Source organism: Cryptotermes secundus, unplaced genomic scaffold (assembly GCF_002891405.2).
Source record: "Cryptotermes secundus unplaced genomic scaffold, Csec_1.0 scaffold497, whole genome shotgun sequence".
NCBI classification, from domain to species: Eukaryota; Metazoa; Arthropoda; class Insecta; order Blattodea; family Kalotermitidae; genus Cryptotermes; species Cryptotermes secundus.
The window spans coordinates 676,727-693,031 of record NW_019730587.1 but is presented as its reverse complement, the minus strand read 5'-3'; the positions used below and the strand labels follow the sequence as shown (position 1 = coordinate 693,031).

At 37.3% G+C, this 16,305-nt stretch overlaps 1 protein-coding gene across 5 annotated transcripts in view; it reads left to right on the top strand.

Annotated features, from left to right (window-relative positions):
* The window catches only part of LOC111866369 (probable Rho GTPase-activating protein CG5521), a 134,665-nt gene that overhangs the window by 102,134 nt on the left and 16,226 nt on the right, over positions 1-16,305 (top strand). For all 5 annotated transcript variants that reach the window (XM_023855257.2, XM_023855256.2, XM_023855258.2 and 2 more), the window contains 4 exons: positions 1,950-2,105; positions 7,263-7,421; positions 11,802-11,929; positions 14,643-14,782. In XM_023855257.2, coding sequence (XP_023711025.1) covers positions 1,950-2,105; positions 7,263-7,421; positions 11,802-11,929; positions 14,643-14,782 — 583 coding nt within the window. The remainder of the gene's footprint in view (positions 1-1,949; positions 2,106-7,262; positions 7,422-11,801; positions 11,930-14,642; positions 14,783-16,305) is intronic.

Below are 16,305 nucleotides of genomic sequence, written 5' to 3'. Positions count from 1 at the left end.
TTTCCCCCCCCCCCCTATAGTACTGGGAGATTTCAAACCACTATTCACTTGCGATGAAAGTTAACACACTCTGTCTACCCTTCCTTGTCCACATTCAAGAATATATGAGAGAATTTACTTGTTCTTGAAGCAGGAGTGCTTAGCTCTGTTTGTACAGAGCCATTCTAATATGTGACTGTAAAACAGTGGTCAACTTCAGGACATTACATAGTCACAATAGGGGATGATAATTTTAAGGCAACAATCAGCATGACTTAACAGCTTCCTGCATATTTTAACTAGTGAGAAATGTCCATCATTTGACATCATCTGAGCTTGATCTTCAGGCCAATAGCTTGTTTCACTGCATAATTTGACATTTGACAAGTGAATGGGAGTTAATTCTTTTATTACTGTGTCACTGCTTTGTGTTGTATAAGTTAAAAAGTGTTCAGCCATAATTATGCTTGAAGTAATGCATCTCTGAAATCGCTGGCTCATCAAAGAATGCAATAGGAATATTATATGGACTGATGTCTTCAACATTATTCACCATTTTTTGGTCAGCTGTTGTTTGTGTGACAGAAATGGACATGGAACTCAGGGAATTGGGATTAGGAATTCATGCTCTTTGAGTGCTTGTAATCAAGATCGGCTACCATGCTTGCTGATGCATCAAGAATGGGACAAAATCCAGCCATTTCATGGCATGCTTAAATATTGAGAACTTTCAGTTTCAATCAGTGGCTTCACTATTTCAAAGAAAAAAGAAAGACTGTATGCACGAAGTGTGTGTGGTGCATTGTCTGTGTTTAGAAATATTGTGTAAGAGAGCGTGCATGTTTTACATAAGGTTTGGTTAAACATTAATTTGTTCATGTGTTATGTCTATCAGACAGGTTCAGTGCCTGTTGCGCCGTTTATTCTTACACATACATGTACAGATTATGGGAGGTATGTGAGTGGGACCTGCTTGCCCTTGGCAGATAGTGGGTGGGACTTAAGCTTGTATAGGACGGCTCTTAACCTGTGGTCAGTTGCAGTGCAAGCCCTTATGCAAGTATAAGAAAATCTTTATCTTCACAGTGTAGGTAATGCTAAAAATATAGAATGTTGATTTTTTTGTGCCTCCATGATAATTACATTAAAAAAAAGAATAATTATGCATGCACATGTTCTTTTTTTCTCTCTCTCTCTCTTTTCCCCTTCTTTTAATATTGTATCTAAATAGAAGTTATGAGATGGACCATTTTTGGAGCAAGCACTTCTGACTTATATTTGGAACATGCCCAGTGAATCTCAGCTGGGACACTGAATATCATGACTATGCTGAGGTAGTACCTAGGAGTTTACATTGCCATTATTATGTTCTGTTTTGTTCTCTACTGTGCTTCCTGGAGTTTATCTGAGAAGGAGCTTCCCTATCATAAATATAAAACGTTGGGTCTAACTGTGCAATATGTGCAAAATACGTTTACTTAAAAATAAGTAAGGAAGAAAGGAAACTGAAAATACATATATATACTGTTCAGTGACAGTATAGTTTGCATACAGGTATATAGCATGATTTTGATCATGAGTACAGAAACATGTGAGGTATGAAAGTGTGCCTCAAATAGAGAAATGTTAGCATCCATTCTGATTTCATTATAAACTGGCCTTTCTCCATAATTCTTATTTGTCTTCCACTCTGAATGGTTTAAATCTTTTTAAGCTGAAATAAGCCTACAGAGTTCACTTGTTTTTATACTGATTTTAATCTCAGCTGGGACACTGTCCCGGATGAAAATTCTTCTGGTTTCCCTCAGCTTCTCCAGATGGTGCTGTCTACTAACACTTCTTTCCATATTATATCCATGTCATCATTCATTATTCCTACTATTCTGAGCTACTAAAAGCAATTATTAAATAAATCACAATTAAACAAAACATACTTCTGTCTATTGGACTTAATGTCTTATTTATTTTAGGTTGAATTGGAATCACATACAGGATTCTTGGGAGGCTTACAACGCAATAAAAGTACTGGAGAAACTGCCCCATATTATGCTACGTCATTCCTAGAAGTGATATTTCACGTAGCTACTAGGATGCCCTCTTCTAGCCAGGAGTCCTTGCTGCAGAAGGTAAATAGTGCACCATATCCTTGTTACCTGTAATTTTTTACCTGTGATATAGTGCATATGTGTGGAAGGTAAAGTTTTCCCTGTGCCTAAGCAGTGTGCAATGGACATATGCTGAAGGCATGGTTATAACGTTTAGTGCATTCTGTGCCTAAGCACCAGAGTGAGTTTAGTGATCCTTTTCATGCTGTTGCTTCTCTGCCATTTGGAGGAATGGTCTGGTGGTACCTTTCTGATACAAGGAATGCAAATCTCAGAGTGGTCTCAACATGTGGTGGTGTAGGAAAAGTGTTACAACAGCCAGAATATCACCTATTTGTGTCTTGCTTGTGTGTCTGCGTCAAGTTATTAATACATTATTTAAGGAATTCTCTACTTTAATTCATTCACTTTCTTCTTCTCTTCTATTTTGATGCTACAACTCGCATAGAGTTTCGGTCTTCACACCCACACCTTTCCACTTGGTCCTGTCCTGGACTGATATCTTCCAGTCTGATACCATCATCTTCTTAATGTCAGCTTTAACATCATCCTCCCATCGTATTTTCGGTCTGCCCACTGGTCTTGTACTTAATGGTTTCCATGACTACATTCTTTGAACTGATCTCTTGGTTGGCATTTGCTCTATGTGGCCAAGCCATGAGAGTCTTTGTGCATGTATAAAATTGTTTATATTTTTATAGTTGATTAACTGATTTAATTCTTAATTTGTTTTCATTCACCAGCTATCATTTTCTTCACTTGGGCCAAAAATTTTTCTTAGAAATTTGCTCTCAAAAACCAGTAATTTATTGATTTCACTTTCTCTCAGTACCCAGGTTTCACAGGCATAAGTAACTACAGGTCTGACCACCGACCAGTATAGTTTAAATTTTGTTCCTCTTGAAATTAATTTACTTTGGAACATACTTTTGTTTGACAATTTCCCTATCCAAATGGTTGTAATACCTGTATGTATGGATTGTTGAATGATAATTAAATGAAAATGAATGAGTAATATTCCTTATTTCCTAGTGCTGTTTTCCCCTTAATATCTTCTTCTGTTGAAGTATCCTCATTAGCTATTGCCCCAAAATATTTAAATCATCTGACTTGACCTATTTTTAAATTTCCAGTCTCTAAATCATCAATTTTATATTGTTTTCTTCTGGTGCATTTCATGTACCTTGTTTTCTTTTCATTGACTACTGATTCATATTTTATGGATTCCCTCTTTAATTTGTTAAAAGCATCAATCATGGCCTGTTTAGTTCTGGCAGTTATTAAAATATCATCTGCATATGCATTACAGTGTTTCAGTTGGTTAGAGACTTTTCCCCTAGTATCAAGCTTTCCTGTTATGTCTATGGCTAAGCTAAAGAGAGTAGAAGACAAAGAATCTCCTTGTTCTACACCCTGTATACCTCAGATTTACTAGAGTACTCATTATTGACGTTCACTGTTGCTTTTGTATCCGTGTTATTAAACTAATCAATATTATTGGCACATCATAATATTTTAGGCTCTCTGATACTTTATCGTACATCCGTCAGCTGAGGCAAAAGCTTGTGTACAATCAATAAATATATTATGCAGTTTAATATTGTACTCATGAGATTTTTCAAAAACTCGTCTAATAATAAATATGTTATCTACGGCAGATCTTCTGGTCTGAAACCCATTTGCACATCTCATAGTTTTTCTTTTACTATTTCAGGAAACAGATTATTTAATAGAACTACAAATATTTTATAGGCTCTATTAGGAAGGGTTATTGGCTGATAGTTGGAGCATTCTGTACGGTCTTCTTTCATATATATATATTGGGCAGATAATTCCTTCAATCCAATCTTAGGTAATTCTTCTTTATTCCATATTAACAGAATTAGATTGTACAGTCTTTGCTTCAGTGTACTTCCTCCATGTTTAATTAGTTCCAAGGGAATGTTATCAGTCCCTGTAGCCTTTTTCAATTTTGAAATGGTTATTATGTTGTCTATTTTTATGTAAGTTGGTGGAGGTAATATATTTTCATCTACCTCTAAGATTTCTTTTCCTTTATTACCTTCAAACTTCTTGTCTGTCTTCATTAAAGTTCTAAAATATTGCTCCCATCTCTCTAATATTCTCTCTTGTTGAGAGTTTAATTTTCCATTTTCATCCTTACAGACCAGTGCACCTGTAGATTTCCCTCTTTGAAAAGACTTGCTATCTTTAAAGAACTTCCTTGCAATATTTTGTGTGCTTCCTCTGTCTGCCTAATCTTGTTTTTAGCCAGATTTTGTGTACACACTTTGTTGGCATCCCTTTTTTTCTTGCTATGTTTTTCTCATTTATTATTGATCTGCATTCTTCATCCCACCATTCATTTCTCAGATGATTTTGCTGGATTCCAGTGGTTTCTGTAGCGGCTTCACTGATAGCTTTTTTAATATTTTCCCATTCTTTCTCTATATCTACTTTTAGATTGTGAAGCTTGTTGTGTAGATTTGATCTATATTGTCTAAGTTTAGCCTGATTTATTTAATTATCAGAGTTCCTTATTTTCTTATCTCTTGTTCCAGTTCCTGGGGTGGTACTGAATTTTTGCTTAATTGCTTTTTTAACGAGAAAATGGTTAGAATCACAGTTTAGTCCACACGTTGATCTGACATCTTCAGCTGCACTCCTTTTCTTTGCATTAATGAGTACATGATCTATTTGATTGACTGTAGCTCCATTAGGAGTTCTCCAAGTACCTTTATGGATTATTTTATGTTGGTGCTGTATGCTGATGATGATGATGATGATCATATTATTCTGAATTGCGAAGTTGCACACCATTTTATCATTCTGGTTTGGAAAGTCATGCAAAGTGTGCACTCCAGATACATGAGAGTAGGCTAGTTCTTTGCCAGTCTTAGCATTTAGGTCCCCAACTATAAATACATATGTTTTGTGGTATTGTCATACACTCTTTGAAGATCATCATAGAACTGTTCCTTGACTCCAGTATCTTTATCTTCACCGTTACATATACACTAGGATTCTCAGTCTTCACCAGTCATCTCCTGATAACAGAATTAAAACAGTCTCACAATGACTAAATCTTCTAATCACACATTGAGACTTCACAGATCGACTTCTAATTCTTCTTCAACTATGAAATTCCTGCCACTATCTCTTACTGACAATTGAACTGCTGTATGCTGTTATATTCTCATTCTCTTGACTCTTGACTGCACAAGTGAATTCACATTATATAGCTGCAGAATGGATGAACACACAGAAAACACAGCTTCTTCTGTTGTTGTGTGATGCCTCTGTTAGGGTTACTATATGATTGCTATTTAGCCAGTTCATTACCACGCTGACTGCTGGCCACTGTTGAGTGATATCACCACGGACACAAAGAAAACACTACTCCACTATTGTTGGCCACGTGTGTGTTGTCTAGCAGTGGAGTTACATGTCACAATATGTTTAGCTGGTTGAATAAAATTTTAAGTGCTCTGGGCATATACAGTGATAAGACATTCCGCGTGCCTGTTTTCAAGTCCTTATTTAGTTCCACAGGTTGTCATGAATTAGATCATTCTGTTTTCATGTTCTTGGATTTCACAATGGTAATTTTTTATGGAGCAGTTTCATCAGCCATGCGTCAAACCTGAAGGACTAGGTCATTCTATTTATGTCTTCCAGTGTCAGGAGTGGCCCAGTTATACCCCAGGAAGTGGGTTCACTTTTCATTATTTTCTATGACCCAACTGTGAAGTATTTTAACCTGCCTCCTCACAGGAAGAAATTTGATATATTGAGCTTTATTATGTGAATATTAGCATGTGCATATTTTATTAATGTCAACTAATTTAAGTGTCAGTATGTAAGTGTGTAATTCAGCCTGCATATATACCTTTCTAATCATTGTGCCAGATTTTGTGAAACATAAAATGTGCAGTTGTGTTACAAGAATATGAATGTTATCATGAATAAATGTCATGTACTCAGTTTATTTCAAGAGCCACTTCACCCAACTGACTAATTGAATTTTACTTATAGTTCTTTGAAAAGTTCTGTTGAAACACAGTACGTGTATATGCACGTATATGTCTGTCAGTACTAGTGAAATGCCATTGAAAGTTCAGTGGAATGTTTGACAGTTCCCTACTCTAGCTGAGGTCTTTATAGACAATTTGTATTAACTGCTGTGGTCATTTGAATAGTTTAGTTTCTTTAGTAATGAAACTGAAATGTTGCCTAAGGGTGAGGGCACACCAAGGAAACTGGCAACTGCAATGCAACAGCAATTTCCAAGAAAAATTACCTACTTGAAGCAGGCAACTGGTTTCGAGATTAGCGGGCACACACTGAAGAAACTTACATTTGATAAGTGGCTCACATCATCTTAAGTTGGTACGTTCTTCCGACGTAATGCATGATTGTATTTTTTAATATCATGCGCTTCTGCAACGGAAGATAATAATACTGATCCTGTCATAATATGGTGTAGTTGAGACTGGTTGAGATGGCTTGAGAAGAGAGGATGATGACCGTAAGGAAAATATTGGGATGTTAATTAATGTCAATTTATTTTAATACAAAAATATCACATTCACATGCAATATGAAATTTTGTCATACAGTGCAACAATTTTAGCAAGATCTGATGATGGCCATATATAACCAAAAAGCACAATAGATTATTGAAGGTCGCAGTGCAGGGGCCGATTTTTATGGCCCACCCCTTACAGACATACATATATAACCGAACCATGTATTGTGGAAGAAGGGTGACTGTATAATAAGTTGTGTTTAAGATGGAATTATATGGGAAATAAATGATATATTATTGTAACAGGATGCTTAAATACAATATAAGAAAAGAAAACACTGGGTGCTTCTGTTCCATGGCAGTTTAAACTGAGGTGCTTTTATTGTTTCAAAAGAACTTAACCTGGATCCAGACTCCTTCATCTCATGAGAAATTCTTTCCCAAGCCAAATCTGTTTTGTCCTGCCTGGCATAGTCTGGGTGGCATTGCATTGCCATTTCCTCAATTTGTACTGCTCCGTTCAGTAACATGTGTTCAGCTCAGGCTGATAACCGTTCTTGGATATTGCAGTTGCTTTGCTGTTGCCAGTTTTCTTGGTGTGACCCCGTCTTAAGAGTTCGGCTTTTATAAAACTGATTATTTCTGTTACAGACACGTCACCTGGGAAATGATGAAGTACACATTGTGTGGTCAGAGCACTCCCGTGATTATAGACGTGGTATCATACCAACTGAATTCTGTGATGTACTTATTGTTATCTACCCCCTTCCTAACAGGCTGTACCGTGTCCAGGTATCTCGAAAGTCCGAGGTATGTGATTATTTACTTTATGTACTCCTTGGGTTACCATGTCCATAAAGCAGTTTAGGTAATGCCACATGCAATTGCACTGAAATGTAATGGCAGTAAGGAACTCCTTTTATGTGTCCTTTACACAAATTACATAAAATGATTACATAACTGCTTGTGTGGCTGTCCATATCTCTCTCTATTTGCGTTTTATTTTTCTCTGAAACTGCTGCTTGAATTCTGATCTGACTTGGTATTAAGGTTTACACCAAAGATTGCTGAACAAATTTAATTTTAAGCCATATTGATTAAATATAAACACTATTTTACATGATGTCCAAGTCAAGCTTGATTGATTTTTTAAGTAAGTTTTATCAGAAAATTTGCCAGTACATTTCTGTATGTGGTATGAATCATGATGATAATGTATGAGATTGTGCTTATGTGGTGTGTGGCTAGCACATAACACATGTTGGATGCAGATTTGATAATTCTGTTGTTAGATTGATCTGCCATCTGTAATCTCTCTTGTCAGTAGCTGTCATCATTTTCATGAAAGATGTTGACTAATGAGAGATTCTGATGGAGGTGATAAGAGTGTCTATATTGTAAAATTCTGCAGTTTTAATTTGTCAAGACAAAGTGGTAATTGTCTTTTTAAGAATTTAAATACTGTGGCACATGGCTAGGAAATATAATTATTTTAAATTTATACCTGTAATTTATTTATGCTTTCTTTGAAATTTTCGGAAACTGTTGCAAGTTTAAGGTCTTTCATTCTGGTCCGTCACACTAACCAATTAACAATCAAGTTTCTTCCGTCAAATGTGACACTTTTTTAAGTTTTCCACCTCGTCAGCACCTGCCTTACATGTTTCGGCTCACCACGGAGCCATCATCAGAGGCATTTATAGTAGAAAAAGAAATCACCAACACACAAAACTTCACTTTGTCCAAGATAGCCACGTTCCAGTTAATTAAAATAATTACAAATAGTTAAAATTACCCAGAATGTCGATTCACTAAAAGTTTTTCACACACCACAGTAGCTTCCTTATTTGATTCGTCGTTAATTCTGTAAAATTATGTTTCGTTATTTGAAGTAAGAATTCTTAAAATCCCTAGAATTCTTTCCCGCTTGGCCCAATCTTTTTGCTTCGGGATGTTGTTGACGTGTGTTGTCTGTCGGTAGTTGATGTTGCTTGTCTGTGTGTTGTGATGCTTGTGTGCTTCTTTTTTAAGTTTTCCACCTCGTCAGCACCTGCCTTACATGTTTCGGCTCACCACGGAGCCATCATCAGAGGCATTTATAGTAGAAAAAGAAATCACCAACACACAAAACTTCACTTTGTCCAAGATAGCCACGTTCCAGTTAATTAAAATAATTACAAATAGTTAAAATTACCCAGAATGTCGGTTCACTAAAAGTTTTTCACACACCACAGTAGCTTCCTTATTTGATTCGTCGTTAATTCTGTAAAATTATGTTTCGTTATTTGAAGTAAGAATTCTTAAAATCCCTAGAATTCTTTCCCGCTTGGCCCAATCTTTTTGCTTCGGGATGTTGTTGGCGTGTGTTGTCTGTCGGTAGTTGATGTTGCTTGTCTGTGTGTTGTGATGCTTGTGTGCTTACGAGGGGGAAAACTTAAAAAAGTGTCACATTTGACGGAAGAAACTTGATTGTTAGTTGTTGCAAGTTTGGTTTGGAGAAACACAAGGACTCTTTAGAAAGTAACCTCCAGTGAGCTATTAACGAAAGAAGCAATGAGAAAACAATTTTATTATATAAAAAATATGTACATAAGTTAAGCTGCTTCTTAAAGCTAGAATTAAGGCACTTGTATCAAGGAATAAGTTTTTGTAAGCCTGTGTCAGAATCTGCCGAGTGTGAGCTCAGCCACATTCTTGACACCTTCTGTCAACTTCTCATTACTGTTGAAGTTCTGTGATTCCAACCAGTTCTTCTGGTAGGTAAACAGGCGGTAGTCACTCGGAGCGAGATCAGCAGCCATATGCAGATGTGCATTGTCATGGAAGAGCATTACACCGGATGTCAGCATTCAATGTCTTGTGTCTTGAATAACCCTACACAATATTTTAGCATTTCACAATACATGTCTGATGTTATTGTGGTCCCTTGTTGCACAAATTCCACCATCACACTCCTTTCCATTCCCAGAAAAGAGCTGCCATCAGCTTTCTGGTAGACAACATTTGTTTATACTTTTTTGCCTTGTTTGGTGAATGTGTGTGCATCCACTGCTTTGACTGTTCTTTGGTTTCAACTTTCCCAAATGGAACCCAGGTTTCATCACCTGTTACCCATACAGTGTGATTGAGAAATTCATTGTCATCTTTGTGGTATCGCTCTAAAAAGTAAAAGTCAGAGTTGAAGTCATTCTCTGTGTTTTGTGTGCACCTGTTGCATTGCTTTTTTTCTTAAGGCTGCTCGTCCCAAGTAGACCATAGATGTATCACCATTTATTTTTCCAGCCTGTGGGGACAGAGCTTTCAAGAGTGGATGGTGCTCCTGCAATGCCACCATGTAAGGCATTGGTAGTCTGTTCTTTTGTTTGGGAGGGACCGATTCCTCCACCCTGCTTTGTAACTTGCTTTTTTGGAGTCAGAGGCAGATCTCTTGCTTCCCAGAAGTAGCTGCTGTTTTGTGTCTTGCTCACTTATGCTATTGCTGAATACCTTGCCTAGTTGTGGTGCTCACATAGTGCAGCAGAGCCATGGTGGGTTGGCTGTCTGATGGCCATGGAAAACTCATAAAGGGCTCACCAAGGATTTGGGTTCCTCTTCTCAACTGAGTGCAGTATGATGAGACCAGCTTACCAAATTAGTCCTCAGTTGCCCCAATAGTCTCCATGCAGATCACTTCTTTAGGGACTCTGTAAGACATTAGAAGCCCAGCCCAGCCCAGCAGAGCAGTAGAAAGGTGCATGGCTTTTATACATGGGGCCTGGTAATAGTGTTGTGCTATGGTCTCTTTATTTTCTTGATTGGCTTTCATCCTTTCTGGATGTGACTTCATCTTGACCTCTGTCATGGCCATCATCTCATTTTGACTTGCATTCATTCTTCTCGACTGGCTTTTAGTTCTACTTGAATGGCCCCTATCTCTTCTGGAAGAGCCTCCATCTTCCCCTGAGTGGCTTCTTTCTTGGCCTTAATACAAGAGTTGGATAAAAAGTAGTGGCAACACTGCTGTAACATAAAAGATGTGCATCATGTGGCACTAGCATTGTCTGTAGCTGATAGCAGAAGTTCAGTTGAAGTAGTGCAGTAAGTGGCTCTGGTTATTTCATTGAGTTGCATTGTGCATTGTCTTGAAGTGCAGGAGCCCAGTTCAAGTGCCCTAAGAACATGTTTATAAAACAAGAACAATGCTCCTGGATAAAAATTGAAGTTGCACAAGGTCATAGTGCACAAAACTGTTGTCAGGGACTGCAAAAAGCATGTGGTGATGCTGCTTTGCCTTATCACACAGTCGCACGATGGGTGAAATTGTTCCGTGAAGGGAGGGGTGCCATTCAGGACAACCCCATGTTGACAACCACACAGTTATCAAATCAAATTATTTCACAGAGGTATCATCATATTTAATCAGTAAGATGACACATTTAATGATATGAAAGGTAATCAAATTGTAATTATCCAATTATAAAATTTGTACCAACAATAAACTAAAATCAGATTATTGGTGAATTTAGTAAAATTTGGACAGTGTTACAAATTGAAAATTTGAATGTACCTTTCGGCTTTTGTTTCTCATATGGTATCAGCAAGGCAGCACAGTAGAGCTCTGTTTCTAAACAACAGAGTGAGAAGCTACTGTAACAGGTTTCTAGCCACAACTCACGTCTTTTTTGTTAGATTCTATTCCAGTCTCTGTGCTCAAGAGCAAAATTCTGAATGGAAAGGCAGCCTCAGAATTGAGTGATATATAAGAGATACACATGAAATGTAACTCGATTTATTTAACCATGTAATTAAAACGTTCTACATATTCAGCAAATTAGATCAAAGTGTGACAGTTCTGATTTGGAGGTGTCAGGTTAAAATCTCAACTGGCACACAGACTATCCTGACTTGATATTTATGTTGTTTTCCTCACTCAATGTTACACAGTCCAAAGTACTGACAGTATCATTAAACTGTAAATAAATAAATAAATATACAGTATATATTGTATATTTAGATTAGATCCTCTGGGAATGCATGGATATAAAGCTTATATTGTTAAATTGCTCTACAAATCCCATGTGAAGACAGTAAGACAGATAGTCTTAATGATAATTTCTTGCATTTTGGGAACCTTTCAATTTGTGTGTGTACACGTGCATCCCCTCTCCCCCTGAAAAGTATGAAGACATAAAGTTGTTGAATTTGTTTTAGGTTCCTTACTTTGGTCCATTATTTAATGAGTCAATTGTAGATGATAAGGTTCTGCCTGGTCTGGTGCGGGCATCAGCCATCGGTGCATCAAGAGCAAAGAGGAGCATGCTGCCTTTCTACCAGAACTAGTAAGTGACAATGTTCTATAATAACGAGGCATGATAAATTTAGTTTTGAAGTGTTATATGAAGTATATTTTAATTTTCTTTTCCAGCACACAAAAAGTCACATTCATTTTGAAGGCAACACCAGAGTTTAGAATTCATCTGTTTTTAACCTCCTTATTTTATAAGAAATAATTCACCTTGGTATCATAACATCTACATGTCTCACTCACTGTAATAACTTCAGCCATTTGATAGAATTTCATGAAACTCTGTAAAAACTGCATGCCATTGAAGACTATCCCACTTTCCTACTTTTACGTTCTCTACCATGTGTAATACCAACCTGGTAGCCACACAAGATTGGAAGGTGCATCCATGTCATATAACCTTTATCATCTATGAGTATGAATTTTAAATTTGCTGGTACATCTTTGAATTTCAGTGTAAGAGTTTATTGTGAATAATGTATTTAAATCTTATAATGGCATTAGCGTTGATAAACAAATGTATTTGATGCATGAGTGATAAAGGATATTGTTTTATGTGTAACTTCTTGAAATTTGAACTGCAGTAGCATGTCTTCGAAAAATACTCATCCTTATCAAAGGTTTTATTTATTTACTTACTTTCGGAATGTAAAGCATAACACCCATGTGAATTCTTATATTTAGCTTTTTGTTTCTTAGTGTAACGAATCATTTCTTACGAAGTTTAGTGGGAAGACTGGTTGTAAGCAAATTTTGATTTATTAACTGATATTTTTGTGGTTATATATCTTATAAAAATAAACTTAAAAAAAAAAGTTAATATGCGGATGTTCATTTGCCATACAGTAGCTCTCCTACCCACAACTATAGCACTACCCAATGTCCTATCTCATGCATTTACCAGTAAAGTAGAGACTAATATTATTTGTAGTTGCGTTGCATTATGCAGGAGGTGGACAAAATAATGGAAACACTAAGAAATTGAGGAATAAAATTTGTTTGTGTTGGCTACATTGAAAGAACTGCAGCTGGCAACACTGAATGTTCTTCCATTTGTTTACACTCTGTAGTGATAAAGTTGACAGATCATTGTTGCGCATTTAGCAGGAGCATCTGTGACAAAACTGCACCATTAATAGGCGTATCAATAGCAACAGTTTTTAAGGTTATGTTTGCATATGCGACTCATTTTTAAGTACTTTTTAAATTTTACAGTGACATAATGGCAAGCAGTGAAATAGATTAACATAAATGGAGCACCTGATGATGGCACTATAGTGCCGAAACGTTGTGAAATAACAAGTGAAATTGAGTGCACTAAAAGACAGACACTACATTCATATCATCGACGAAAATCAGTGCAACAGGACGCTAAAATAAAAAATTATGGGAAGATAACATCAGCGAAGAGGAACAGTGGGCAAAAATCAACACTGACAATGATTTTTTTTTAAAGTCACAGAACTACTGCAACACAACTGAATATTCATCTTGAAGCCCCTTTTTTTCACAAAAACTGTCCGACGTGAGTGTCACAAATCCAACATGCACAGTAAGGCTGCAATTGCTAACGTTCTGATTACTGAAAGTAATGCTCAGATACATAAACGATGGTGTCGTGACCATAAAACCTGGATATCAGACAACTGGAAATGCATGTGTGATAGAGTCAGATGCCTCATCCTTCATGCTGTTCCCTTATCAGGAAGAATTTACGTTTGGAAAACAGCCAAGGAAGCCTACAGTCTGGAATGCCTGGTTCCAACAGTGAAACACAGGGAAGGTTATCATGGTACAATATTCTGTTGGTCCTGTTATTACCCTTTATGGCTGAATTACTGCAAGGGAGTACATGAACAGGTTGGGTAATCTGGTGCATCCCACGAGCCAGACATTTCTGAACAGCAATACATTCACACAACCAGACTGTTCAGTCATGGTTTGAACAGCATGAAGGAGGACTTCAGCATCTTCCATGGCCAGCACAATCGCCAGATTTGAACATTATTGAACCACTCTGGTCAGTCTCAGAGTCTAGATTGAGGAAGAAATTCCCACCTCCAGCATCCCTGAGGCAATTTGAACATGTTCTTCAAGAAAAATAAAATAAAATTCGGCTAGAGGCTGTTCAAACTTTGTACAAGTCCATTTCAAGAAGAATTGCTGCTGTATTGCAGGCAAAAGTGGTCGAACTCCTATATATGAAATATTTGAACTATCAGTCCACAATGCACTCTTCTTGATTGTCTTTTTTGACCATATGTTTAATATTCTGTGGACTTCTTTACTAAACTGTACAGTTGGGTTTCTGTAAGAATTTTTCCCATGCAGGTGGGAGATTCATATAATGGGCACACCCCAACCCCCATACATGCTTGAGAGTTAGGTGTTTACTGCAGATTGGAGTATTTAAACAAAATTAGGCATATTAAGTTCATTTCCAGAAGTTTTTGCTGAACATTGAGTTGAAACATAGAAAGGACAACACACACAGATCAGCTTAGAGGAAAGTATCCTTTGTGAAAGTGGCATGCTCTAATAAAACATGGTAAAGAATCAGTTCTGTAAGTGGAAGGGGTTTACAAGCTTCATGACTGTTAGCTTTCCAAGAATTTCTGTGCACCATGGAGTTATTGTGGTTAATTCCGTGTAAAAGCAGTAATTGTTTTATTTTATTCCTCATATTTTAGCTTTCTATTTTGAGGAGAAAAAATGCATGATCAGCATATTTTTGTGATTCTTTACAGTTATGAAGAGCGTGCTAAGTCTTTGGAGACAGTGGTCCGTAACCACAAGGATGCTACAACATTTGAAGAGTTTACAGCACAGGTTTATTCTCCAGTTCAAGCCACATCGCCCTTCTGTCCAGGTCCAAATCGCTCATCAGGTAGGAAGTACAGACTATAAGCATTAACCTTAGATGAATGGATACTTACAAAACGAGCTCTGTTGCAGTGTTTGGCTCTGTTCTTTGCATTGCTGAAGCGTTTTTCAGTAATAGCAACTGAAATGACTCACTAGCAGACAAGTAACAGTGGTTTTCACTGAAGAAACCATCACTTGCTTGAAGACTGTGATGAAAAATGATGACTTATGATTAATATAGAGAGACAACCAGTTCACCAGGTGGTGCTGCCATCAGTAAATCAGCATGAGGAAGATTTAGTGTCAGTGGGTGCCTCTCATTCCAAAAGAAGGCCTGAAACAGATGTAGTTAGAATGATGCCATCGAATTTGCATTTTCATAATGGTGGCTCTCTCCCAGTTTTTGGTATTGTCACGGGCAGTGACATGAGAATTTGAGCCTGAAACAAAATGCCAGGCAGTGATACAGATGTTTAACAATGATACCTCCTTCCTCCATGAAAGTGAAAAGATATAGAAGTGGTAGAAAGAAGATTGTAGCTTCTTTCTTTTCAACAAAGTCAATAAAATGTTACTGTGCAATATTACAGAAGAATCTGCCTAATCTAAGAGATCAAGAAGCCTCAAGAAATGTGGCCAAAAGCATACCTGAGGCTTCATGACAATAATTATACCTACTCATCTGCCACAATAATGTGTTTGTAAAAGACTGCAGTCCACCTACTCAGCCATTCTGCAGTCAGTGAACTTAATTTTGTTTCCAATCATAAAAGATCTACTTCAGATTTACTGATCTCCAAGCCCACAAAATGCAAGCAGGAGTGAAGCAGTGCCATTATTGCTTGCCAAGATGATTCATGAGAATGCCTGTTGCATAGCATAAGTGGTAGAATATTGTTGCGTGTATTAGTGACTAAAGGCAGTGTTCGGATTGGTAATCGGATTTATCGACTACTTTCATGTCATAACTACAGTTAAGTGTGCTGAGAGTTGTGATAAATAATCAGGGCCACCTTCAAGTCGCAATTGAAGCATTCAACTTGCGACGCCACCACTGAAATAGCATAACTGTTCAGATCTTCCCCCGAAGATTGAAACCACTCAAGAACATACGATGCTAAAGTGGAGATAATCTCTGATCGAATCATACCCCAATTTTGGGTATTTCCTAAACGAGCTCCAAGGATTTGCATAATCCTACCTGATGTTCTACTGACCAGAAGCGCCATAAACTCGGAATCAGAGATTAATTCCAAGTCGAAAACATCCTTCGCATGAATCAGGAATTTCAGAATTTCCTCCGGGTCAGTACCCAACAGCACAGGAATGCCCAAAATTAAATCAGTCACCAATTTCCCTGATGAACAAAAGTATCAATATTTTGCTGAACTGGCTTCGAAACTAATGAAGAATTAGCTGCACTTTGAGAAGGCAACTAGGGTTTGATGGCTGTAGATTTCCACTTAACCCATTTCCTCAAATCATCCAGAGTTATGCTGGTAGACAGACCCAGTTGACTGGCCAACTCCTTCACTTGCTGCTTGC